The sequence below is a fragment of the Mobula hypostoma genome, chromosome 4 (genome assembly GCF_963921235.1).
Source record: "Mobula hypostoma chromosome 4, sMobHyp1.1, whole genome shotgun sequence".
In the NCBI taxonomy this organism is placed as follows: Eukaryota; Metazoa; Chordata; class Chondrichthyes; order Myliobatiformes; family Myliobatidae; genus Mobula; species Mobula hypostoma.
Genome location: NC_086100.1, coordinates 11,198,843 through 11,226,784, shown reverse-complemented (window position 1 = coordinate 11,226,784; position 27,942 = coordinate 11,198,843). Strand labels below are relative to the sequence as shown.

General features: G+C 39.6%; 1 protein-coding gene across 1 annotated transcript in view; it reads right to left on the bottom strand.

The window, feature by feature from the left end:
- prkci (protein kinase C, iota) overlaps positions 1-27,294 on the bottom strand; it is a 129,433-nt gene extending 102,139 nt beyond the window's left edge. The window contains exon 1 of the mRNA XM_063045310.1: positions 27,169-27,294. Within this exon, the coding sequence (XP_062901380.1) occupies positions 27,169-27,248 (80 nt within the window). The 5' untranslated portion in view covers positions 27,249-27,294. The remainder of the gene's footprint in view (positions 1-27,168) is intronic.
- Positions 27,295-27,942: the final 648 nt, after the last annotated feature.

The following is a 27,942-nucleotide window of genomic DNA, read 5'->3' as shown; positions in this document are numbered from 1 at the left end:
ACAGCCTATATAAAGTATGCACAGTAGCCAAACTCACTATTGCCAGATTTATTGTTGATGGTTCAAAGCCTTTAAAATTGTTCACTGCTTCGGGACACAGTTTCCTCCAAACGCCATTTCTCATCGAGACTGTTAGCCTATCGAGAGCATCTCCAATGTTGGCGATTGCCAATTTTATATTGTATTCTTTCCAGATCTCTGCAAAGACGCTTCCGAGTTGCCCTCTCTGTCAATGGTACTTACAATAAAACGCATCACATTTTGCATAACCAGGGTATAATTTTAAATGGATCCTAATAAATCTGAGAAGCAATCTTGCAAACTAATGATGGAATTCACTGCCACCAGCAGCAAAGAATGGCACTGGTTATTGAAGAGGAAACCAGACACAAACCTGAAGGAATAAGAAAGACATGCTTTCAGGATATAAAGAGGTGGATACAGGCTTACAATAAGGCAGTATGCTAATATATATCAGTTGGATCAAATGAATTGCTTCTGTGATGTTAGTTCTCTGTAATTATATATTAAATGATTGAACCTTAGAGCATCTGAAAATTAAGATGGTATTTCAACATCATTGAGCAACTGAATCAAGACAAGAAGACATGATTGTCGTTTGAATTAACAGACACGCACAACCTGAAAACAGAACAAAGAAATATAGTTACAGACACAAAATGCTGGTGGAACGCAGCAGGCCAGACAGCATCCATAGGAAGAAGCACAGTCGACGTTTCAGGCCAAGACCCTTCGTCAGGACTAACTGAAAGAAGAGATAGTAAGAGATTTGAAAGTGGGAGGGGGAGGGGGAGATCCGAAATGATAGGAGAAGACAGGAGGGGGAGGGATAGAGCTAAGAGCTGGAAAGTTGATTGGCAAAAAGGATACAAGGCTGGAGAAGGAACAGAATATAGTTTTAAGAATCAGCAGTCTAACACAAGCAAATATGAAGGTTCAAGAGGGTCAGAGAGAGAATGTTGGGTAAAACAGGAGGAATGCATCACCTGCCAACTGGTGATCTTTCTCCCAAGTGCCTTAACATTACAAATCAATATTTTAAAAAGCATTCCTTTAAACTATTTTAGCTATTCTTGAAGCAACCTATGTAGAGATGGGGAAGTTTTCTTGTCTGTCAGTATACGGCCCTCAAAGATTGGAACACTTCCTGGTCGGAGAACATGGACTGCAATCTAAGATAGTAGATACTCCACCCTCTACCTCTGCTTATGACTCATATGATCTCAGCCAGAGCAACAAATGATGCATTGGTTCCTCTCTCACAAATTGTTAAGGAAAACAAATACTTGCTTGCAACATACAATAGTTGAAAATTCACACACTTGATTATGGTAGGAACACCTGCTGGCTTCATCAAACGCATTCTGTAATTCTGCAGACATTGGTGACTCATAACACAACACATGGACTACATTCCTAGCTGAAAAGCAATGGCTTGCAAGCTCAATCTTCTTTTTGGCATGTAGAGGAGAAAATTTAACTGGATCTGCTTGCCTAAAGTTCACTTCAAAACTAGTGGAACCACAGTAATTTTAATGGGCTGCCAGAAACAAGTTTGGGATTGTAGAAGGTATTGGGAGTTCCCAGATATGAAACAAAAACTTATAAGGAAGAAGGTGAACACAAAAGATTTTGCAGATGCAGGAATTCTTGAACATTTAAAATGCTGGAGGAACTCAACAAGTCAGACAGCACCTATGGAGGGATATAAACAGTAGCCATTATAGTCTAAAATCCTTCATCCGGACTGGAAAGGACAGGGCAGAAGCCTGTGGTGGGGGGGGGGGGGGTGGTGGTGGGGTGGTGAGGGAAGTAGTACAAGCTTGCAGGTCTGTGGTGTCCTTCCATAAACACCATTTTTGTTTGATGTCTTTCTTATAGTGAACACATAAACAGAGACTTTAGCAAGCTCTGGAGATTTCTGCAGTTCTTTTGCTGTTACCCGTGGGTTCTTTTATACATCCTTCAGCATTGCACATTGTGTTCTTGGTGTGATCATTGCAGGATGCCCACTCCTAGGCAGAGTGGCAACAGTACCGAATTTCCTCCATTTTAGACAATTTCTCTTATTGTGGACTGGTGAACACTCCGGCCTTTAGAAATGATCTTGTAGCCTTTTCCAGCTTCATGCATCTCTACGATTCTGCTAAGGTCTTCTGAAAGTTGTTTTGATCAAGGCATGCTGCACATAAACAGATCTTAATAACTTGTCTTGGTGTGTCTTTTTTTTTAAAATCAGACCAGTCACCTCTACAACCCACACCTCCAATCTCATTTCATTGATTGGAACACCTGACTCCAAAGCGCTTTCATAGAGATTCAAATACTTTTTTCCCAACAAATACATGAATATTGGATCATTTTTCTCAAAAAAAAGTGAACAATTATAATGTTATTGTGTTTTTTATTTAATTGGGTTCTCTTTATCTAGTTTGAGGACTTGTGTGAAGATCTGATCGCATTTTGGGTCATACTTATGCAGAGATGGAGAAAATTCTACAGGTCTCAAATTTTCTAGCACCACTGTATAGGTATGCTGAAAATTACTTTGAATTTTTTTAAAAAGTCAAGACTGACAGCACCAAATCAATTTCTCCTTCTCTGAAACTTCTGATCAGTACCAGAAGATTCAGCCCACCGTGAACTTGAAAGCTTCTTTTTTAAAAAAGGAACAATGGCTTATGAAGGAGCACACTGGAAGGACAATTCTAGTGACTAATAACTGTCTAGAACATGGATGAAAGAAAAATGGAGAGCTGCGTGGGAGGGAAGAGTTAAACTGATCTTGGAGTAGGTTAAAAGGTCGGTACAACATCATGGACCAAAGGGCCTGTATTTTACAATACTGTCCTGTGCCCTAACTGATCCACTTTATTGCTGCAGCAACATATTTGATGGAGATCACTTCAAACAGGTAACTTTATCTCATAGGTTTTTAATTGCTCTCTACAATTCTCAAATAGACAGCATAAAGATCAGGGCATGGATCAAGTTGATGCAAGATACTGGACTGCAAGAGCCAACGGAGGACAGTAAAAACCGCCAAGAGGATCATCAGAGTTTCCTTTCCCCCTGTTTGTGACATTTACTGGGAATGTTGCAGACTAAGGGCCCAAATCATTGGAGGATTCCTACCACCCATCCCACAATCTCCATGACTCACTACCATCAGGAAAGTGATACAGAAGCATCAGGACTAAGACTGCCAGACTGGGTAACAAGCTTCTTCCCTCAGGCTGAGGCACTAATGGATACACTGCTACTATTGAAGTCTTGTTACTAGGATACCAAACTACTTACTGTTTACCTGTGTTGCGCTTTACTACATGCATTTTGAATTATAATTTATTAAAGTTATTTAGAATATATTTTGGTTTATGTGCTGTCTGTGATATATGATACGTGGATCCGCTGTGGAATGTTGTTTCATTTGGTTGTACATGGTACAGTCAGACAATAATAATCTTGAACTTGAAGATGGACAAAAGGATAGAAGAGGGATAACTGATTTAGAGGCAGACGCAGAATCAGAATCAGGTTTATCATCACGGCATGCGACGTGAAATTTGTTAACTCAGCAGCAGCAGTTCAATGTAATACATAATCTAGTAGAAAGGAAAAAAATAATAAATAAAAACACTAATAATAAATAAGTAAATGATTTATAGCATACATATATTGAATAGATTGTAAAAAGTGCAAAAACAGAAATACTGTATATTAAAAAAAAGTGAGGTAGTGTCCAAAGATTCAATGTCCATTTAGGAATCAGATGGCAGAGGGGAAGAAGCCGTTCCTGAATCGTTGAATGTGTTTTCAGGCTTCTGTACCTCCTACCTGATGGTAAGTGTGAGAAAAGGGCATGCCCTGGGTGCTGGAGGTCCTTAATAATGGACGCTGCCTTTCTGAGACACTGCTCCTTGAAGATGGTCTGGGTACTTTATAGGCTAGTACCCAAGATGGAGCTGACTAGATTTACAACCCTCTGCAGCTTCTTTCGGTCCTGTGCAGAAACCTCTCCATACCAGACAGTGATGCAGCCTGTCAGAATGCTCTCCCCGGTACAACTATAGAAGTTTTTGAGTGTATTTGTTGACATACCAAATCTCTTCAAAGTGTTAATAAAGTATAGGTGCTGCCTTGCCTTCTTTATAACTGCGTCAATATGTTGAGACAGGTTAGATCCTCAGAGATCTTAACACCCAGGAACTTGAAACTTGAAACTACTCACTCTCTGATTCCTCTATGAGAATTGGCATATGTTCCTTTGTCTTATGCTTCCATAAGTCCACAATCAGCTCTTTCATCTTACTGACATTGAGTGCAAGGTTGTTGCTGCAGCACCACTCCACTATTGGCATATCTCACTCCTATACACCCTCTCGTCACCACCTGAGATTCTACCAGCAATGGTTACATCACCAGCAAATTTATAGACGGTATTTGAGCTATGCCTAGCCACACAGTCATGTGTATATAAGAGTAGAGCAGTGGGCTAAGCACACACCCAGATATTAAAGTTCATACCAAATTTGCAGAATGCTGAATTAAATACCCTACCACAAGCTTACCTTTGCCAAATGTAATTGCAAAGTTATCTCTTAAGAGTTCATTGATTCTTGACACATCTAAATTTTCTATGAAAACCTGATTACGAGAATCCAAAATAAAGTTCAAGGTGTTGATGGAACTCAACTTCAATGGGTACACTCATTAGAACTAGATAAATAAGCCAGATGTCTTTTTAGGCAAGCCCATGTTGTGGTGTTCAGCTGTTGTGTCAAAGCAGAACAGCAAAAGAAACAGTTCACCTCCACCTTTTTGATGGCATACAACTTTTAATATTTTCTCCTTCAGTGAATACTTTGTACCCTTGGGGGAAAAATGTGCAAGTTATATGTAAAGAACTATGCATGTGCAGACTTGCACTTGTGCGAATGTGTATGTTGCTGTGGTATCATCCAATCAACTGTAATAATTGCAAATTCCACTACATGACCAGGCAAATGTTACAGAACACTGAACAGAAACAGTACAGCACAATATATTGCAAAAATCTTGTTCAATGTGGTTCCCACACAATTACCTTTGAAGTGCAATGGCTACTATAATGATGGGAATGCAGCAATGACTTGAAGAAAGTCAAAAGATTCTGTAAGTGCTGAAGATATGAAATAAGAATAGAAAGCATGAAAAATACCCAGGACGTCAGGCAGTATCCATGGAAAAAGACAGTTAATATTTCAGGCGAAAGATCTTCCAAATTGCCGGCCAATGGCGTAGTGGCATCCGCAGCGGACTTCAAGGTGAGTGGTTCCAGGTTCAAACCCGGCTGCCTCCTTGCACATTTTCCATCTGTGCAGGTTTGAGTTTTGAGCTAGCAACTTAGCCATAAACAGACATAAATGCTAAAAAAACAAAGCAGCAAGATTGCTGTCTTCTGCACCATAAGGCATGGGGAGGAACAACAATCTTCTAACAATTGTTGAAGCCTGGACTGAAGTATTCCACTGAGTTATCAGAGATAACCTGCACAAGGTACACTGGTGAAATACTGCAAGTCAGGTGGCATCTGGAGGGAAATGTGAGTATAAAAAAAAGTGAAGGGAAGATATGGTTCAAGCCAGCAAGCAATAGGTGGATCCAGGTGAGGAGGAATGACAGGCCAATTTGTGGGAAGGCCAAAGTGGAACTGGTGCCTGAAGCGGGATGGTGATGGGAGAAGTGACAAAAGTGCAGAAGATGGCGAGATGAAGGAAGAGTTTGGAATCAAAGGGTGGAGCTGGGGAGGAGCAGCAGATGGAAAGGGTGGAGGAGTAAGAAACAGCTTGTTAGGGGTTGAGACAAGTGTAGGAAAAACTCATGTAAGGTACAGATGGGGAGCAGTTCACCAGACATTGGATACCTTAATGTTCATGCCATTGAATTGTAGACTACCCAGGCGAAACATGAGGAGCTGTTCCTCAAGTTTGTATTAAGTTCTCTGCTGCCAGGGTGAAGCTAAATGTGTGATAATATACTATTATTTCCACTTGTCTCAAGTTTTATTCTTGCACTTTACAAATAAAGAAAGGGAAAATAAGGTACAAGCCTTTTGTTGAAAGGGACAATAAGGTTTAAGACTAAAGCTGCCTACAAATTAAAAGGAGCCAGCAATATTAGTCACCAGAAACCTAGCCTCTACCAGCTAGCACCAATTCATCACAGTGAAGATCAAGTGGCTCCCAGCCGTTAATCTGGAAAATTGTGAACGGGCAATTCAAAAGCAGAAAGGTCTTGGGCCCAAGTTCATTGCTCCCTGTGAGTGGCTACACAGACTGATAGAGTGGTTAAGGCGGCATCTCGCATGCTTGTCTTTGTTAACTGAGACACTGCGTTCAAAAGTCAGGAAGTTATGTTACAGCTTTATGAAGTTCTAAATAGGCCACATCTAGAATATTGCACACAGTTCTGGTCACCCCATGATAGAAAGGATGGTAAGACTTTGGAGGGTGCAGAAGAGGTTTACCAGGGTACTACCTAGATTAGAGGGCATGTGCTATTAGTTAGATAAACTTGGTTTGTTTTCTCTGGTGTAGCATAGGCCTATGAGAGATATGATAGGGGTTATAAGATTATTTGAGGCATAGATAGAGCAGACACACCATCTTTTTCTCAGGGTTGAAATTTCTAATACCAGAGGGCATGTATTTAAGATGAGAGGGGTTAACTTTAAAGATATGAGGGGCTAGGATTTTTTAAGTATACAGAATGGTGGTGCCTGGAATGTGCTGCCTGGGGTGGTGGTAGATACAGATACATTCAGGACTTTTAAGAGAACACTGCACCTCAACATCAAAATACTAGAACTCCAAAACCAGTCTAGGAAGTTAGAGTTGTTTTCTATCTCCGTGGGCCAAAAGGCAAAAAAAAATTACAATAACCATGAAAATGTCCAGTGCTGAAGATAATGTATTTCTGCAATAGAAAATGTTATTCAAAATAGTATAAAAACATGAAGAAACCTGAGGAAAAACACCTTGGAGTTTACACTGGTATCCAACATAATATTACACCACGAAACAGTAACTTCGGAAACACTTTGTCCTCCAGTCTAAACCTTAAAAAGATATGTACACCACCTGAACTTTTTTTTAAAAAAGGCTACTGATCAGGAAATGTGTTTAAGGAATCTGGCACTCCTACTGCAATCAGATCATGTGATTTATTATAGAGACAACAATTGAAACAATACACACAAAATGTCTTGGAGAGAAGAGGTGAGCAGTTTATTGCTGAGATACAGAGCCTCATTGCAGCTTGGCCAGCCCAGTGAATTATGGGCTTTTGCTGGTCCCTGGCAGCAGCAAAGACTACCCAGATTCTACAATCTTTCTCATCATCTCTCATTGGAAGTTGTTGCTTCCCTCTCAGTCTTTGGCTATATAGCTCTTTCCATCCTGTAGAGTTCTCAAAGGCACAAGAGATTCTGCAGATGCCAGAAATCTTGAACAATACACACAAAATAGTGTTGGAACTCTGAGTCAAGCTGCATCTGAAGAGCGCACTGATGAAGAGTACCGGACTGAAACCTCATCTGCTTATTGCCATCCAGATGCTGCTCGACTTGGAAAAAAAAAATCGGTTATTTGGTGTTAGGCAGTGGAGATGACTGGTGTGGCCACCCAGCCTGAAACTGCACCTGGGCCATGACTGGCAGACCGAGGATCTTGCGGTTGTGCTCCTTTTTTTTCAGGATCCTATGATTGCTACACTGCCTCCCCAGAAATGTTTCTCTGTGCTATTGAATTTGATCAAAGAGAATTCCCCAGCAGCACACACCCAGCAAATCGAGCAGAATCTGTAGATGGCAATAAGCAGTAGAGGTTTCAGTCCAACACCCTTCATCACTGCCCTCCTCAGATGCAGCTTGACTCAGAGTTCCAACACTATTTTGTGTGTATTGTTCAACATTTCTGGCATCTGCAGAATCTCTTCCAATGTGCCCCTTCATAAGCTATTGTTACTTTTTTTTTTGAAGCTTTAAAGTTCACAGTGGGCTGAATCTTCTGGTACTGATCAGAAGATTCAGAGAAGAAGAAATTGATTTTGTGCTGACAGCTTTGACTTTTAAGAAGTTCAAAGTAAATTTCAATGTACATAAACAGTGGTGCTAGAAAGTTTGTCAAACCTGTAGAATTTTCTCCCTTTCTACATAGATGACTTAAAATGGGATCACATCTTCACGCAAGGAATAAAACTAGATAAGGAGAACCCAATGAAATAAATAACACTATTGTTCATTTATTTATTCAGAAAAATGATCCAATATTACATATATTTGTCAGAAAAAGTATGAACTTCTGGGGTAATACTTTCTACAAAAGCTATTTGGAGTCAGGTGTTCCAATCAATGCGATGAGATTGGAGGTGTGGGATGTAGAGGTGCCCTGCTATATAGAAAAGACACAGTCAAGTTACTGACAGATGCTGCTCTAAGATCTGCTTATGTGCACCATGCCTTGATCAAAACAACTTTCAGAGGACCTTAGAAGAATCATAGAGATGCATGAAGCTGGAAAAGGCTACAAAAGCTTGTAACTAAACTAATAGATGCTGAGCTGTAGAATTACAATTTGCTTAAGAGGAGGGAGCTGGAGTGATCATGGATTCAATCAACTGATTTTGATAATAGAACTAGGGTGCTCTTTGGAAGTAGCACAATATACTTGTGCAAAATCCTAACTTGCCATTACACAGTCCTTGTTTAATAACAATAGAGTGTTGCCTATAAAATCCTTAATTCCTGGATTCAGGGCCCTGCTACACTATACCATTATTGAAACTTCAGGAGATTGCTGGTTCTTCCCCCACCCCCCACCCCCAACCCCACACCATTTATTCTGCACACTTGATTAGCTAATGGTGTTTGAGTGATTGGTGAATATTTTTCAGACCAGGCAAGTGGGCTAATGTTGAAGAATAGCAATGTATGTATTTAACTGGTTATTTGCTGTTAGGCAGGAGATGAATGCTATGGCCACACACCCTGGAAATGCACCTGGACCATCACTGACAGACCTCGAAGATCTTGTAGTTGTACTCCTTTTGTTTCAGGATACTATGATTGCTACACTGCCTCCCCATTCTCCTGAAGTTGCAAAAATAATAGTGTAGCAGGGCTGTATAATGGCAAGTTAACAACCAACCAAATCATCGTAATTCTGCAATTTTGTTACAGCTATTAGTTTAGTTACAAGATTAAACAGCAATCATTTCAAACTGATATACATACAAAGGAACTGAAAATGGTCTTTTTTTTGGTTTTATGTAAGGTATAAAAACAATCATTGTAAGTTTGTTCTGGTGTTAGAGTTTCATCAGCAACTATCTTCACAAATTTATCAATGAATTTCACTCTTGCTTAGTGATCAGCAAATGTTTTATCTTAACTTTTTTAAAAAATATTTTAAAAATTTATGGTGTGCCTTTTCTTAAATTTCTGCAACTAGCCTGCTGAATATTACCTTCAATTTTCAATTTGTCTTCTTTAATTGGTTTACAATCGAGGACGAAAGTAATAAACTGTGTTCCATTTGAAGTTCAGTTCTTTGTTTATATAACTCCTCCGAGGGAGCTGTAACATATTTCTTATCAAAATCCTTAATCTTGTCCACAATTACCAACTCCTCCTGCTTCAGCTTCTTCCTCAAAACAGCAGAATATGAAATAATCTGACCACGAATATAAGCTTTAAAAGTATCCCAAAGAATGTTCACAGAAATATCCTCTGTATAGTTGATTGTAAAAAAAGATCAATCTATTCATTCATAAAGTTAACAAAGTCCGAGTCCTGAAGCAACAGCGAATTAAAACGCCATTGTCTATTATTTTGTGTATTGGCCTGAATTTTAATAGAAAGCTTAAGTGGAGCATGATCTGAAATGGTTATAGAGTCATAATCACATTTAATCACTGAAGAAATAAGATGAGAGTCAATAAAGAAATAATCAATTCTTGAATAGGAATGGTGAACATGTGAAAAAAAAGAAAAATCTTTTTCCTGAGGATGCAAAAAAACGCCAAATGTCCGTCGACCCAGAATCAGAGAGGAATGAATTAATCAAAGTTGCAGATTTATTAGGTAAGGTCCGTAGAGGAGCCGAACGGTCCAAAGCTGGAGATAAACAGGTATTAAGATCTCCGCCCCAGATCAGTGAAAACTCATTCAAATTCGGGAACTGATTGAATAATGATTTATATAAAATTCCGGATAGTCCATATTGGGAGCATAAACATTAACCAAAACTACCTTTTTATTAAATAGTAGACCACTAACCAGTAGAAATCTACCATTCAGATCAGAGATTACATCATGTTGTATAAAAGTAACTGAGTCTATAAAAATAGAGACGCCTCAAATCTTAGCGTTAGAGTTCGAATGAAACTGTTGTCCCTTCCAGAATTTAAAAAAACGTAGTCTGTCCCCCCTCCGCACATGGGTCTCTTGCAAAAATAGAATTTGTGCTTTAAGTCTCCGGAACACTTTAAAAACTTTTTTCCTTTTAATAGGATAGTTAAGACCATTAGTATTCCAGGAGACAAAATTAATAATAGACTCCATAAACCCTAAAGTCAACCCACAACAAGCAGGATTGACGATAGGCTCGACCCACGAACCCGGAAAGGGAACAGAACAGATAAGAGATACCGGGAAGGAGAATGCAACCAATACTTCAATAGTATACATAGCTCAAGAAGAAAAAAAACTAGAACATGAAGCCCCGCCCACCACCCCATGACCCCAAGGCTAAATCTAACACAGACCAGCCAGAAAGAAGCACTAAAACTACCCCCATGACTTCCGATAGACGCTCCCTAAAAAAAAGTGTAAATATAAAAAAGATCAGCTAGTTATAAAACAGTAAAAGAATAAAAAAAGTAAATCAATTAAAACAAACACTTAATATAACAGAGAAAAAGCCAGAAAATATAAAAAACGCCAGACCCTATGAATAAATAAAAAAAGAAATGAAATTATTAACATAAACTAGTTATGAAAACCTACAAAAAAAAGATTTAAAAACTACAAAATTTAAGGCCTCAAAGGAAATACGTAGAATGACGCTGAGGGAATAACCACCCAGAATCCCCTGGGAAAAAGAAAGCAATGACGCAAATAGAAAGAAAGTTTAGCAACCATATTAGTTAATCAAAAATAAACTTTTCTGCCCATATAAGGCAAAAAAAAATTAAGGGCGACAAATTCACAACCTCCGATCAAACGGAGATAGTTAAAAATTACGATTAAGATGCTGAAGGAGAGACTTCCGGTAGCGCTCATGGAGTGAAGTCGCGTTCTTGACTCGCTCCATTACCTCTGAGTTTTTTCTCTCTATGGTCAGCTATACTTTAATTAACTATTAAGGCATCAATTTTTACAATACTTTGAATTAAACTGAATTCTCTGACAATTGGATGATACTGAGATCGGCTATGTCTAAGAACGGGAAAGACGGCAAGGATGGTAAACCTCCGGTTAAACCGAAAGCTACGGATCTCCCTCCGACTGAATCACCGGTGACTTTGAAAGCGATATCGGAGTTAATTCAGAGGGAAATTTCAACCTCTGTTAGGGAGATGATTCGTACAGAAATTGTGGGCTTTGTTAAAGACCTGATTCATACGGAAATCTCAACTAAGTTCCAGAAAATTGCCGATTTAATTGATAAGATGCAAACATGTATTGCGGAACATCAGTCGGCTATATCTGATCTTCAAAAATCCGCGCAACAAAGTGAGCTTAAGATGGGGAAAATCGAAGAAACAATTAATGTAATGAAGAAGAAACTTGACTTTTTGACTTTTAAAAACTCTGACTTGGAATCTAGAATGCGACGGCAGAATTTACGAATGATTGGCGTCAGGGAAGCCGTGGAAGCTAACAACCCTATGAAATATTTCTCCCAACTTTTAAAAGATGCATTCCCTACTGTATTTCCTGACCAACCACCGCTACTGGATCGTGTTCACAGAATCCCATCATACTCGTCTAGGTCAGATAGACCTAGGCATGTTATCTTACGTTTTCATTACTTTCAAGACAAGGAGAGACTGTTCCGATTCACTCGATCTAAAGGTTTCATTGATTTTTCGGATCTTAAGTTCCGATTCGTGGAAGATTTCAGTAAACCAATCTGGGACCAACGGGTCCGTTACAGATCCGTGATGTCGGAATTCTATAAGATGGATTTAAGACCAGCGCTGCTGTACCCTGCACGTCTAAGGATTCGCATGTTAGATGGAGCCCTTCGTTTTTTTGATTCTCCATCGAATGCCCAGAGTTATCTGGATCAACTTTCATCTTCAACATCTTAATTGCCTTTTTTTAATTTTCTCCGTTGATCGGAGGCTGTGAATTGGTTGGTTTTAACTTTTCTGTGCCCTATTTGGGCAGAAAAGATGCTGAAGGAGAAAATTGATCCAGATAACTCTGGGCATCCAATGGAGATTCAAAAAAACAGAGGGCTCCATCCAACGTACGAATCCTTAGACGTGCTGGGTAAAGCAGTGCTGGTTTTAAATCCATCTTGTAGAGTTCCGACATCACAGATCTGTAACGAACCCGCTGATCCCGAATTGGTTTGCTGAAATCCTCCACGAATCGGAACTTAAGATCCAAAAAATCAATGTAACCTTTAGATTGAACGAAAGGAAACAGTTTCTCCTTGTCTTGAAAGTAATGAAAACGTAAGATGACATGTCGAGGTTTATCTGACTTAGACGAGTATGATGGAACTCTGTGAACACGATCCAGTAACGGTGGTTGGTCAGGAAATACAGTAGGAAATGCATCTTTTAAAAGTTGAGAAAAATACTTCATAGGGTTATCAGATTCAACAGCTTCACGCACCCCGATCATTCGAAGATTCTGCCGTCGCATTCTGGATTCTAAATCAGAGTTTTTAAAGGTCAGAAAGTCAAGTTTCTTCTTCATTACATTAATTGTTTCTTCGATTTTCTCCATCTTGAGTTCATTTTGTTGCGTGGATTTTTGAAGATCAGATATAGCCGACTGATGTAATAGATGTTTGTATCTTATCGACTGAATCGGCAATTTTCTGGAAATTAATTGAAATTTCCGCACGAATCAGCTCCGTAATAGAGGTTGAAATTTCCCTTTGAATTAGATCTGATATAGCTTTCAAAGTCACCAGTGGTTCAGTCGGAGGAAAATCGGTACCTTTTGGTCTAACCGGAGGTTTGCCGTCCTTCCCAGTTTTTCCATTCTTAGACATAGCAGACCTTAAAAGCATCCAATTATCAAAGAGCCCAATTTATTTCAAAATATTGTAAAAGTTGATGTCTTAATGGTTAATTAAAATATAGCTGATCATAAGAAGAAAAACTCATAGGTAATGGAGCGAGTCAAGAACACGACTTCACTCCATGAGCTCTACCGGAATGTTATTTCCTCTATGAACTTGGGGAAAGCTCCTGGCCCTGATGGGTTTACCGTAGAATTTTATAAATGTTTTGCACCTTCATTAATCCCTTGGTTCTGTAGGGTTTTCGAGGCTTCATTAAAACTTGGTAAACTTCCCAAATCTTTCAAGAGCGTCAATCTCTCTAATATTAAAGAAGGATAAAGATCCTGCTCAATGTGCATCTTATAGACCAATATCTTTATTAAATGTTGATTCTAAAATTTTTTCTAAGTTATTAGCAAACAGATCAGAAAAAGTACTTCCTTTTATTATTTCGGAAGACCAAACGGGTTTTATTAAAGGTCGTTACTCTTTTTATAACATTCGCACACTATTAAATATTGTTTATACCCCGTCACAAAATGTTCCTGAGTGTGTTATCTCTTTAGATGCTGAGAAAGCTTTTGATAGAGTAGAATGGCCTTACTTATTTAAGGTGCTTGAAATGTTTAATTTTAGCTCGAAATTTATATCCTCGATCAAACTGTTATATCATTCTCCTGTGGCCTCGGTCCATACTAACTCTCTAAGCTCACCTTTTTTCCCTCTTTTTCAAGGTACTCGACAAGGTTGTCCTCTTAGTCCTTTATTATTTGATATTGCATTAGAACCTCTTGCAATTGCCATTCGAGAATCTCCAAATATTACTGGGATAACTCGGGGCTTAAAGTCCCATAAAATATCACTCTATGCTGATGACTTACTTTTATATATTTCTAATCCTCAAAAATCCATCCCTGCTGTTTTAGAGTTATTAGCACAATTTAGTCTCTTTTCAGGTTATAAATTAAATCTTAGTAAGAGTGAACTTTTCCCGATTAATAAACAACTTCCCTTATATAACTTTCCGTTTAAATTGATTATTATTTTTCATATCTTGGGATTAAAACTACTTGTAATACAAAGATTTATTTAAGATTAACTTTTTACCCTTAATTGACCATATTATTCAACTTTCATCTAAATGGTTTCCTTTATATTTAACTTTGATTGGTCGTATTAATGCAGTTAAGATGTTTTTTCTGCCAAAATTTCTATATATATTTCAGGCATTACCAATTTTTGTTCCAAAATCTTTTTTTCATAAAGTTGACTCAAAAATTTCTTCATTTATTTGGCAAAATAAAAACCCGAGACTGGGTAAAATACATTTACAGAAAGCTAAGAGAGATGGAGGTTTAGCATTACCTAACTTTAGATTCTATTATTGGGCAATTAATATTCGACATATGAAATTTTGGTTACTTGACCAGGATATACTATCCATTCCTAAATGGGTAGCATTGGAATTACAATCTGTTCAGGGCTATACACTTGGCTCTGTTTTAGGTTCCTCTCTCCCTTTTGATTTGAAACGCCTCAAACAGGTATCTAACCCGATAGTTAAATATACCTTACGTATTTGGTTTCAATTCAGAAAATTTTTTGATCTTAACCAATTTGGGTTAGCGATTCCTATTTTAGGTAACATATTTTTTCCTTCCTCTTTTACGGATCGTGCTTTTCAAATTTGGAAGACTAAGGGTATTTCACGGTTTTTGGATTTATTTTTAGATGGTTCCCTTATGTCTTTTGAACAATTATCTAATAAATATAATTTATCAAGAATACATTTTTTTAGATATCTACAAGTTAGAAATTTCCTAAGTACCATAATTTCTTCTTTTCCAATGTTTCCTCCTACATACATTTTAGATACTATAATTAACCTTAATCCATGTCAGAAAGGGTGCATCGGCTATGATTTATAATATTATTATGAAACTTAGGAAAGCTCCATTTGATAAGATTAGGGTAGATTGGGAACAGGAATTGGGGTCTATCATTTCCGTAGATGATTGGGGGCAGATTTTACAATTAGTCAATACTTCCTTTATCTGTGCTAAACATTCCCTAATTCAATTTAAAGTTGTTCATAGAGCACATATGTCCAAAGATAAATTAGCTCGCTTTTATTCTCATATTAATCCTTTTTGTGATAGATGTCCAGGGCAGATAGCCTCTTTAACTCATATGTTTTGGTCTTGTCCTACTCTGGAAACTTTTTGGAGAGACATTTTTAATATTATCTCAAAGGTATTGAATATAGATATCTCTCCTCATCCTATTACAGCTATTTTTGGACTACCTAAAATTTCCAGTAATCTTTCTCCTTCAGCCCATAGAATGATTGCATTTCTTACTTTAATGGCAAAAAGATGTATCTTACAACATTGGAAAGAGCTTAATGCTCCAACCACCTTTTTTTGGTTTTCTCAGATGATATTATGCTTGAATTTGGAGAAAATTAGAAGCAATCTTTATGATTCCTCACTTAAATTTGAACAGACCTGGAGATCTTTTATTCAATATTTTCATTTAATGTAATTTTTTTTCTTCTCTTTTTTGCTCCATATTTATATACCCTTCTTGTTTTTTTTTACTGTTTTTAATGGAGGTCGGGTTTGAGGACGTGATTTTAAGTTCTTTAACTCTACTTGGTTCCAAGTTAGCCCATTGCTTTGCTTTTAGTTAGTTGCACGGTGGGTTTTTTTTGGGGTTTTTTTTTCCTTTTCTCTATTGATATATATTTATATAAAAATTAGTATACTATTATGTTACCTTAGTATGTTATGTTTAAATTACATTGTTTGTATCACTTTTTTTGTATTAATATCTCCTGTAATTTTATTATATTCTAACAGTGTATTAGTGCCTTTATGGCTTACCTTTTTGTATACTTATTCAATAAAAAGATTTAAAAAGACAATTTTCAATTTGTCATGATAGATCTTTGCTTACTTCATGATTAGCATACCATTAAGCAGCACATGTTCACCCCAACACTAATGAATCCATTCTTTCAATACACAATCTTCATTTTTCACTTGGTGCCTTATGAAATTTTCCATTTGTGACACGTCAGCGAACAAAAACATTTCAAATTTCAGAAGTTTTCAGATTTTGGAATTTTGGTAAAGGGAAAGTCAACCTGTACCATAAAACATATCTAAGCAATACTCTCATACTGTTTATACAAGCTTTTTCCAGGATCTCAATTTCAAAGCATACCACAATGAGTGCAATTATTCTGAGTTCTAAGTCAAGAACTGAGCACATACATAAATTAGTTGATGTATACCTGAATATAGTTTGGCTTTGAATTAAATTGCTTAAAATATATAGAAGTCATGCACCTCAGTTGTGATGATATTTAACCAGTCAATTTTCTATTCAAACTATGAAGGCTTTGTAATACTGCCTGTTCTGTACAGTAATGCTACACATGCCCTTATACTTCCTCCCTCACCACCATTCAGGGCCCCAGACAGTCCTTCCAGGTGAGGTGACACTTCACCTGTGAGTTGGCTGGGGTGATATACTGCATCCGGTGCTCCCGATGCGGCCTTCTATATATCGGTGAGACCCAACGCAGGCTGGGAGACTGCTTCGCTGAACACCTACGCTCTGTCCGCCAGAGAAAGCAGGATCGCCCAGTGGCCACACATTTTAATTCCACATCCCATTCCCATTCTGATATGTCTATCCACGGCCTCCCCTACTGTCAAGATGAAGCCACACTCAGGTTGGAGGAACAACACCTTATATTCCATCTGGGTAGCCTCCAACCTGATGGCATGAGGACTGACTTGTCTAACCTCCATTAATGCCCCACCTCCCCTCCATACCCTATCCCTTATTTATTATCATGTTTTTCTCTCTTTTTCTCCCTCTGTCTCTCTCACTATAACTCCTTGCCTATCCTCTGGGCTCCCCTCCCCCTTTCTTTCTCCCTAGGCCTCCCGTCCCATGATCCGCCCCTTCTCCAGCCTCATATCCCTTTTGCCAATCAACTTTCCAGCTCTTAGCTCCATCCCACCCCCTCCTGTCTTCTCCTATCATTTCGGATCTCCCCCTCCCCTCCAACTTTCAAATCATTTATTATCTCTTCCTTCAGTTAATCCTGATGAAGGGTCTCTGCCCGAAACGTCAACTGTACCTCTTCCTATGGATGCTGCCTGGCCTACTGCGTTCACCAGCATTTTTTGTATGTGAAGCTTATTCTACTGTCTGGTAGATTTTAATGATCTGAATCGCAACCCATTTACCATTTGCTGTCCATATTCTTTAATTGTATTAGAAACATAGAAACATAGAAAATAGGTGCAGGAGTAGGCCATTCGGCCCTTCGAGCCTGCACCGCCATTTATTATGATCATGGCTGATCATCCAACTCAGAACCCCGCCCCAGCCTTCCCTCCATACCCCCTGACCCCCGTAGCCACAAGGGCCATGTCTAACTCCCTCTAAAATATAGCCAATGAACTGTATTACTTACAAAAATCAATCTCTTGGAACTATTTGGGCATTAAGTTCCAGATTTTGCCAATTTTAACAGAAAAAATGTGCTCCAGATTTCATCTTAAATATGATTTTAAGATTGACTTGTTATAGAATCAATTATCAGAAGTTCAGTTTATTTTTACTGCATCTCAATTTTATTTTTAATAAATCCTTGACTGGAACAACTTTAACAATTGAAGCACATGGGAATACAAGTCAATACAATATGTCCTCATAAATCAATACTTTTATTCCAGACAAGCAATGGTATTAAGTAATGATACTATATGACACAAAACCAGGTAATGGTCAATAATAGAGCATCTATGCTCATGTTTGTGACACTATTTGCTCAACTTTTTCAAGTCTATCTTGCCTAAAATTTGGTAACCAAACTGAACAGAGTATTCCAAAAGGCATCTGACATTTCAATTCTTCATGGTTGAATAATGCATTCTTTGAGATAGCTTTTGATTAACCTTTTAGAAAATACACTTCGTACCTGCACACTAGCTTTTACCAAGTATTTTAATACCAGCAATATCAGGCAAATGCAAACTAAGATAACAGTTTGACAGAATGCCATAATTACGAGCATTACTCAGAACAAGATGATATGGTTCCTTAAAAATGATTGTAGCTCTTGAGATTTATACTCGAGATTTCTGCTGCCTTAGTCAAGTGGCTCTTAACCAAAAAATTCAGAACCAACTGAGGGTTATGGGTGTTGATATACTTTAAAAATGAACTCCATTTTCCCTTCTCCAGTCTCTGGAAATTTGACAAACAAGTCCTGTAAATCGAGCAAGTCAGCAGGACATAAACCAAAGGAAAATCTCAACCAAGTATGATCCTGAAATCCAAGACACATTGCAACTTACTGGATAGATACTCCATGAAAGAACTTTACCTGATTTTTTACCTGATTTTCCCTTCGCTAACAAAGATGTTAATCACATCTACCATAACCCTCAACTTTGACCATATAAATCAACAAAGACTGAAAATCAAACCAAGGATTTTTGCTTTGAATGAAATTTGCAATAACTGCTGGATAATAATTTACTAATGGAGTAGACAAAATGTTTGCTAATTTCAAGGTCTGTCAATGGATCCAATAGTGCACAAAATCAGTACCAGAATGTTCAGCAGTGACCATATTCAAACCCATGTATATTAACGTCCTGTAATACATTTGTATGCTGTTGTAAATTTGTTACTTAAATTGCTCCCTTGACTACTCTAGATATTTCAGTACAGCATCACAAATTCTTTTTTTCCACCAAAAAAATAAGAAATATGGAAGGACTAAATTGGAAATTATAATTCTAGCCTCCATCCCCAAACCCATCCTATAGTCATGGTGGACAGAGCAAGTATTTAAAATAACATACAAAATGCTGTAGGAACTCAGTAGGTCAGGCAGCATCTATGAAAATGAACAGTCATTTATTCACTTCCGTAGATACTGCCTGACCTGCTGCATTCCTCCAGCACTTTGTGTGTGTTGCTTTGGATTTCTAGCATCTGCAGAATTTCTTGTGTTTAAAATGCCTGAGGTCACAATGTTACTAGTTTAAGATATCTACCAGAGGTCACAGAGTTAGGCGTTCGCCTGAACAAAAATAATAAGCAGGTTGATCTTTGTTTTAAAATACAAGAAATAAATAATTGCAGCGGGTGTCTTAGCTGATTAAGATTTTCACTTTTCCTAATAACCTGCACCAAGAATGAAAGCATATTGCTACAAAATGGAGCAAAATGAAGCAAGGTGCAACTACAGCACATCAAGTGATTATCGATTTCCAAAGTTCAAAGTAAATTAATGTACATATGTCACCATATACCACCCTGACATTCATTTTCTTGCGGCATTCACAGTAAATACAAGAAACACAATAGAATCAATAAAAGTTCACACCCAACAACTATGCAAATACAGAATCACAGAATAAATAAATAACAAGAACATGAGATGAAGAGTCCTTGAAAGTGAGTCCATTGGCCATGGGAATAGTTCAGTGTTGGGGTGAGTGAAGTTATCCCCTCAGGTTCAAGAGCCTGATGGTTGAGGGGTAATAACTGTCTGAACCTCGAGGTGTGGATCCTGAGGTTCCCATACCTTCTTCCCGATGGCAGCAGCGAGAAGACAGCATGGGTAGTGGGAAGTCCTTGATGATAGATGCTGGCTTACTGCGACGATCTCCACATAGATACACTCAGTACTGGGGAGAGCTCTACCTGTGATGGCCTGGGCTGTATCCACTACTTTTTGAAGGCTTTTCCGTTCAAGGACGTTGGTGTTTCCATACCAGGCTGTGATGCAACCGGTCAATACACTCTCCACCACACATCTATAGAAGATTGTCAAAGCTTTAGACGACATGCCAAATCTTTGCAAACAACTAAGTGGCACTGGTGTTTTTTTCTTTGTAATGACACTTGTATGCTGGACCCAGGAAAGATCCTCTTAAATATCGAAGCAGTTATAAAGAAGGCAAGACAGCAGCTATACCCATTAGGCGTTTGAAGAGATTTGGTATGTCAACTAATACACTAAAAAACGTCGATAGATGAACCATGGAGAGCATTCTGACAGGCTGCATCACTGTCTGGTATGGGGGGGGGGGGCTACTGCACAGGACCAAAAGAAGCTGCAGAGGGTTGTAAATTTAGTCAGCTCCATCTTGGGTACTAGCCTACAAACCACCCAGAACATCTTCAAGGAGCAGTGTCTCAGAAAGGCAGCGTCCATTATTAAGGACCTCCAGCACCCAGTGCATGCCCTTTCCTCACTGGTAGGATGTACAGAAACCTGAAGGCACACACTCAGTGATTTAGGAACAGCTTCTTCCCCTCTGCCGTCAGATTCCTAAGTGGACATTGAACCCTTGGACACTACCTCACTTTTTTAATATATAGTATTTGTTTTTTTTGATTTTTAATCTACTCAATATACACATACTGTAATTTATCTATTATTTTATTTTGGTTTTTTCTTCTATATTATGCATTGCAATGAATTGTTGCCGCTAAGCTAACAAATCTCACATCACATGTCAGTGATAATAAACCTGATTCTGATATAATAATAGAGGGTTGTAAAGTTACTAACTCTCTCCACCTCTGAGCCCCTGATGAACCTGGCTCATGAACCTTTGGTTTCCTCCTTCTGAAGACAATAATCAGCTCCTTGGTCTTACTGACACTGAGTGAGCTGTTGTGGCATCATTCAGCCAGATTTTCAAATTCCCTCCTAAATGCTGATTTATCACCACCTTTCAGCCAATGACAGTGGTGTCATCAGCAACTTAAATATGACATTGGAGCTGTGCTTAGCCACACTGTCATAAGTGTAAAGCAAGCAGGGGGCTACACACACAGCCTCGTGGTGCACCTGTGTTGATGGCCACTGTGGAGATGTTGCCAACCCAAACTGACTGGGGTCTGCAAATGGATCAAGGATCCAGTTACCCAAGGCGGTATTGAGGCCTAGGCCTTGAAGCATATTGATTAGTTACTGATAGGAAAATATCAATAACTATTAGATATTGATAGGAAAATATAGGGGGAACATCAAAGGTTGTTTTTTCAGTGGTGGGTGTGTAGCATGCCCTGCAGGGTGGTGATAGAGGCAGATAATTTAGGGACATTTAAGAAACTTTAAATACAGCAGAGTTGAGAGCTGTGATATGTTGGTGCAACTCATATGATGCTCAATGGAAAAATATTGAGGGGATACTTCCCATCCCCATACAAGCAAATTTGGCTGATAACAACCTACAAAGGTACATAAATACTATCGATAACCCATGGGTGAAATGGACTCTTAAAATATGGAAAACTATTATAAAAGAATATAAACTAGAGGGAGATATTACAATTCTTAAATGGTGTGCATATGACTCGGATTTTAAGCCGAATAAACTGGATGCCAGATTTAAGGGCTGGACAGCTAAAGGAATAAGAGTTCTTTGCAATATAATGAAGGAAGGAACACTGTTCAGTTTTGAAATGCTTAAAGAGAAACACTTATTAGAAAAACAAGACTTTTATCGGTAATTACAGATGCAACAGTATGTTAAAAGGACTGTTAAAAATGTAACCAAGGCAAGTACACGTTTGATCGAGCTATTTAGAAAAGCAGATAATTCAGATAATGGTAGTAGAATCATTTCAAGCGTATATAATGGTTTGTCAAATCTTAAAACATATTCGACTTCATACATTAAAACAAAATGGGAGAAGGAAGGAGGGATAATTATATCTGAGGAAGAATGGACAATAATATGGAGGTATCAATGGAAGTGTACCAGTTCACAGAAATGGAGGGAGTTTGGATGGAAAAACTTAAGATATTTTATCGCACCCTCTCAGAAATCCCATTATGATAGTAACCTCCCTGTTTGCTGGAGAAATTGTGGAAATCAAAATGCAAACCATTATATTTTCTGGAAATGCCCCGTTATCAAAGTCTATCGGAGTGGAATACAAGACATCTTTAAACGTGAAATACCTTTAGAAAGAAAGACCATATAGTTTAGGTATACACCTCAAGAATGGTTGTAAAAGAGATAAATATATAATGAATATACTGCTGGTGGCTGGTAAAAAGACTTACCAGGAAATGGTTATCACAGAAGAGCCCAACTTTAAATGATGGATGGAAATTACAATGGACATTTACAAAATGGAGAAGATAACAGCATGTTAATCATAAGTTGGAACAATTTGATTCATACTGGGAAAAATGGTTTAACGACAACACCTCATAGGTCTGATTTCATTCTCACAAATCAATGAATATGTTGTAAAAAAGATCACTCCCTACTTGTACATAGTTTTCTCCTTTTGCTTGTTCTTTCTTTCCTCCCTCTCTTTTCTATAAGTGTATACCTCAGATAAGTATTATGTGGAGATTTGTGGCATATATGACTATGATATATATGTACACTATCTGAAATACACCTTATGGAAATGTTTGTTTGATGATGAACTTCAATAAAAAATAAATTACAAAAAAAAAGAAACTCTTAAATAGGCACATGGAGGTATTGATCCTAGAGGAAGTTAAAAGTTTGGCTCAATATCGTGGGCTGAAGGGTCTGTGCTGTGCTGTTCCATGTTCTATATTCTAAAGATAGTGTAAGACCATAGCTGTGACGTCACAATTAGAAAGCACACAGCTAAGCATATGAATTATGAAGTGTAAGCCATTCAGCAACAGGAATCACACCATTTGATAAAGTGGCCAATCTGATTTCATTTTGCCCTCAGGAGCCTTCACCCCCCCCCCCGCCACAACAACAAGTTATCAAGTACACAGCAAGATCTCAAATTGTAATCAGCCAGATCATTAGTTTTATAAATGTTGGTTGAGGAATATCATTCACCATGCTGGGAAACAGTCTCGTGGTATTCAAATATAACCTAGGATTGGCACCATCTGATGATATCTTTTACAGCCCTCAGGATTACTTTATATTGATAATGACAAACGGGTTTTACATTTTAACAAAAACATTTACCAATATTCAGCCCATGTCTGCCCAATTATCTCTGTTTTAGCTGCAACTACTGCTCACAGATGAAGATTGCAGATTCCTGTTCTGCACCAAAAATGGAGACAACCACCTAGGCTGACATCCTCAATGAAGCACTAATGGACAATTGCACATTTTGATTTTATGATAAACTGAGCTATTCAAGTTGTCCTCCTAAGTGACCCCTGAAAGGTTATGGAGTCATACAATAATGTAACATACTCCACGCCAACAACCAAGTACCCATTTGCACGAAACCTGAGCTGATCCGATTCAACTCCTCTATTTACATCAAATTCCCCGGATTTTACCACGCACCCACACACTTTGGGAAATTTACAGTGACCATCTGTGGGATGTGGAAGGAAATCCATGCAGTGAAACTTGCAAACTCTGCACAGACAGAGCCAAATATCTTGATGAAATCGAGCTGAAAGGCAACAGCTCTGCTGTCCGTGCCACTCTAAATTACTTCACTCTACTGAAAAAGCATAAAGAATTCTTAATAGTATTAGGTGATAGCCACTTGGCTCTTCAAACTTATCAAAATCATGGCTATTACAATCTCACCGGCACTAGCAGATACTTTGTTAGCCATAAAAAAAATCAAGAAATCTTTCACTCTGTTACGCATAACTCAAACCAGAGTCTCCATAGCCCTCTGGAGTAAAGAATTCAAAAGATTCACTGTCCGTTGCCTGAAGAAATTCCTTCCATTCTCAGTACTAAATGGCATACTCCAGATTCTGAGACAATGACTACCCCAGCAAGGGGAAACATCCTCCCTTACAGCAAGAAATTGGAGTTTCAATGAAATTTCTTCTCATCCTCTCAAACTCTGGTCTATTATGCCCAGTTAGTATACGCACCATTCCAGAAATGAAACAAGTGAATTTTTACTGCATCAGCTCTAAAGCTGTTTTTTTTATATATAAAATCAAGACCAAAACTGCACACAATACCAGGTGCCATCACACCGACATCTTACATAATTGCCATAACACACCTTTCCTTCGGCACTCTAAATCTCTTGCAACAAAACCCAACATAACGTTTGCTTGCTGCACCTCCATACAGCAGATTCTGGATAATTGGGCCATTAGTTAATCAGGGTGGACATTTATTTAGGACAACTCAAAGAACAAAAACTAATCAAGAAAATAGCTGGGATTTCCTTTGTTTATTTGGGACACCATGCCATTTAATTGGGCCAGTAGACTGTTGCCACACAGTTTCTAGCTAGCATCACTAGTTATCCATTTGGGCCGATGGACACCAATTTAAAAATGATTTTTGATCATTTTATTTTTATTTTGACGTTTTGAAAAAAATCAGATCTTTTAAAAATTAAATATATAAATACAGCACTGTGCACTCTAGTTGTATATATGTGTCTAAGACTTTCAGACATTACCGTGGTAATTTTATGTATTGCACTGTTCTGCTGCCACAAAGAACAAACAAATTTCATGACACACGCATGATGATAAACTTGATTCTGATATGGGTTTTATTATGGACAGAGTGGGAGGGGGCAGGGAGGGGGTAATCATGGTTGGGAAAAGGGGAACAGAGAGGTAAGGCACCAGAAAGACATTCTGCAATGATCAACAAAACTAATTTGCACACCCATCACCCTCCGTCCCAGCACTCCTCTGCCACCTGTCCCATACCCCTCCTGTGGCCATTCCCAACATCCTTTGCTCCTGCCAGCTTTACAGACTTGTTCTCCACTCCACACTGACAGACACAGTACTATGCAAAAGTTTTCGGCACGCTAGTGATATACATATGCCTAAGACTTTTGCACAGTACTATATATTTAAATACATAATTTGTCAGTCAGCTTATACCTTTTTAATTATTTCCATTAAACATCAGCTAATTTGGGCAATCTTTTAATTGGGCCAAAATGTACTGGCCCCATTGTGTCCCAATTAACCAGAATATATTGCCATTGAAAAATGGCTCATGTTCTTTAATGTTTCAAGCACAAACTTTCACAAGTGTCCATTTTATTATTGCACCCACCAAATTCTTGTCTATTCATTCAGTTCCTCTCTTTTCCCTTTAAGTCTCTTTACATCCCCTACCTTTACGACCAGTTTTATAGCATCGACAAACCTGGAAATATGGCATTTGGTCTATTCAGCCAAATCATCAATATACATTGTGAATAGCCAGGGCCTAAGCAGCAACCCTTGCATTATCTAACTAGTCAGCTTGCCAACCAGAGAAACCACTGCCTTACCCACTCCAACACTTAACCCCCTCAACGATCTATACTACCAACCACAAGTCAAAAAATTTGACATGGCCTCTTCCATTACTCCCATCACAAAGGAGGTACAGGAGCCTGAAGGCATACACTCAGTGTTTCAGAACAGCTTCTTTTCCTTCTCCACCATCATACTTCTAAATGGACAATGAACCAACCCACAAACACTACTTCACTATTTTTGACTCGCTTTTGCACTACTTAATTATATATTATACAGTTTTTTAAAAACATATTGCACTCTACCACTTCTGCAAAACAGGATATTTTCCCATTTGCCAGTGATATGAAACCAAATTCTGAATTTAGTAGAATCAATCTTGACACCTACTCAACCCAACTCTGCACCTTGATCACTACCTGGGTCTCAGTGATTGCCACGAAAGTTAGACAGTTGACTCATTGCCAATTGTGTCAAAATTATTTATCACTTTCCTACTTTACAAGACTAGACACAACAACCCCCATGCTCCAGCTTCCTCTACTCCACACCCTCCTGAAACTAAGCTCTCCACTCTCCCCACCTGTGCCCCAGCAACTCCCCCACCCCCTCCTGTGCTGTGCCCCAGTAGCAACCCACCACCCCCTCCTGCGCCCCAGCAGCAACCCCCCACCCCCTCCTGTGCCCACCCCCTCCTGTGCTGTGCCCCAGCAGCAACCCGCCACCCCCTCCAGCGCCCCAGCAACTCCCCCACCCCCTCCTGTGCCCCAGCAACTCCCCCACCCCCTCCTGTGCCCCAGCAGCAACTCCCCCACTCCCTCCTGTGCCCCAGCAACTCCCCCACTCCCTCCTGTGCCCCAGCAACCCCCCACTCCCTCCTGTGCCCCAGCAACTCCCCCACTCCCTCCTGTGCCCCAGCAGCAACTCCCCCACCCCCTCCTGTGCCCCAGCAACTCCCCCACTCCCTCCTGTGCCCCAGCAACCCCCACTCCCTCCTGTGCCCCAGCAACCCCCCCACTCCCTCCTGTGCCCCAGCAACTCCCCCACTCCCTCCTGTGCCCCAGCAGCAACTCCCCCACCCCCTCCTGTGCCCCAGCAACTCCCCCACTCCCTCCTGTGCCCCAGCAGCAACTCCCCCACTCCCTCCTGTGCCCCAGCAACTCCCCCACTCCCTCCTGTGCCCCAGCAGCAACTCCCCCACCCCCTCCTGTGCCCCAGCAGCAACTCCCCCACTCCCTCCTGTGCCCCAGCAGCAACTCCCCCACTCCCTCCTGTGCCCTAAATACCACTCAAACTTTCTATACCCCACCCACCCCTACTCACACCATCCCCTCCTGAACACCGCTCACCGACTGTCGTCTCCTCCAATACCCAGCCGTACCCCCCCCCCCGGTGCTCCTGAACACTGCGTACTCCTGAACCAACTCCGAAGCCAAACAGAGCAACAACATGAACCCCCACTCCAGTCCTCGCTACGCGTCACCACAGCCACTCTTCATCCCGACCGGCCGTGCCGAGGCTGCGGACGAACCTCAGCCCCCACCGAGCAGTTACGGGGAACTCCATACCAAGGCAAATCCTTCTCCTCGCTCTTACCCTTTGTAATAGGCTTTCATGCGGACCTGGTGGTGAGCGTCGGCCGGGCACGACATGACGCTCTCCCTGCTGGTGGGCATCTCCGCGGCCGGCGCCCGCCCGCCCGGCCAACGGACAAAACGCTGCGTGCGCACCCACCTCGACTCCGCCCCGTACCCCCACCCGCTGGGCATCCAAAAATCAGAGGGAGGGAACTTCACAGCACATCCTATCATCCAAAACACATTCTATAGAACACTACCAGAGCTTGTCCCAATTGAAATTAGTACACTGATATGTACCATTTTACCGTAGGTTTTTCGGTCAACACTAACTGCAATTATGTAATAGACCGAAACCAACATGTCTTTCCACCTACTTTGAGGCAAGATGGACGGGTCGCATTCCCGACCCGACGTAAAATACATACCGCGCCAGAACGCCTGCGCAAAGCGCGGGCAAATCTGGGATTTGTAGTCTGACCTTGTTAAGCACTCAGGTGTGTTGGAACGAGTGGCTCCGGTGATTCATATACTGTATCTCCATTAGGTTTTTCTGCTTTCAACAGGGAAGGATTCTACGAGATTTTATTTTACAAACGTACTTCTAACCCATTTTTAATTTACTTTCTACACGAAAAGCTCTGGGAATTTTCTTAAAACAGTAAATAAAAATGTATTACAAATGTAAATAGTTTTGTTGCGAAATTGCAACGTGTTCCAGCTGTCTGTATTTCCTTGTAGAGCTTTAGAACAAATACGAAACTACACAAGGAAGTTTTATTGCAAAACTGGA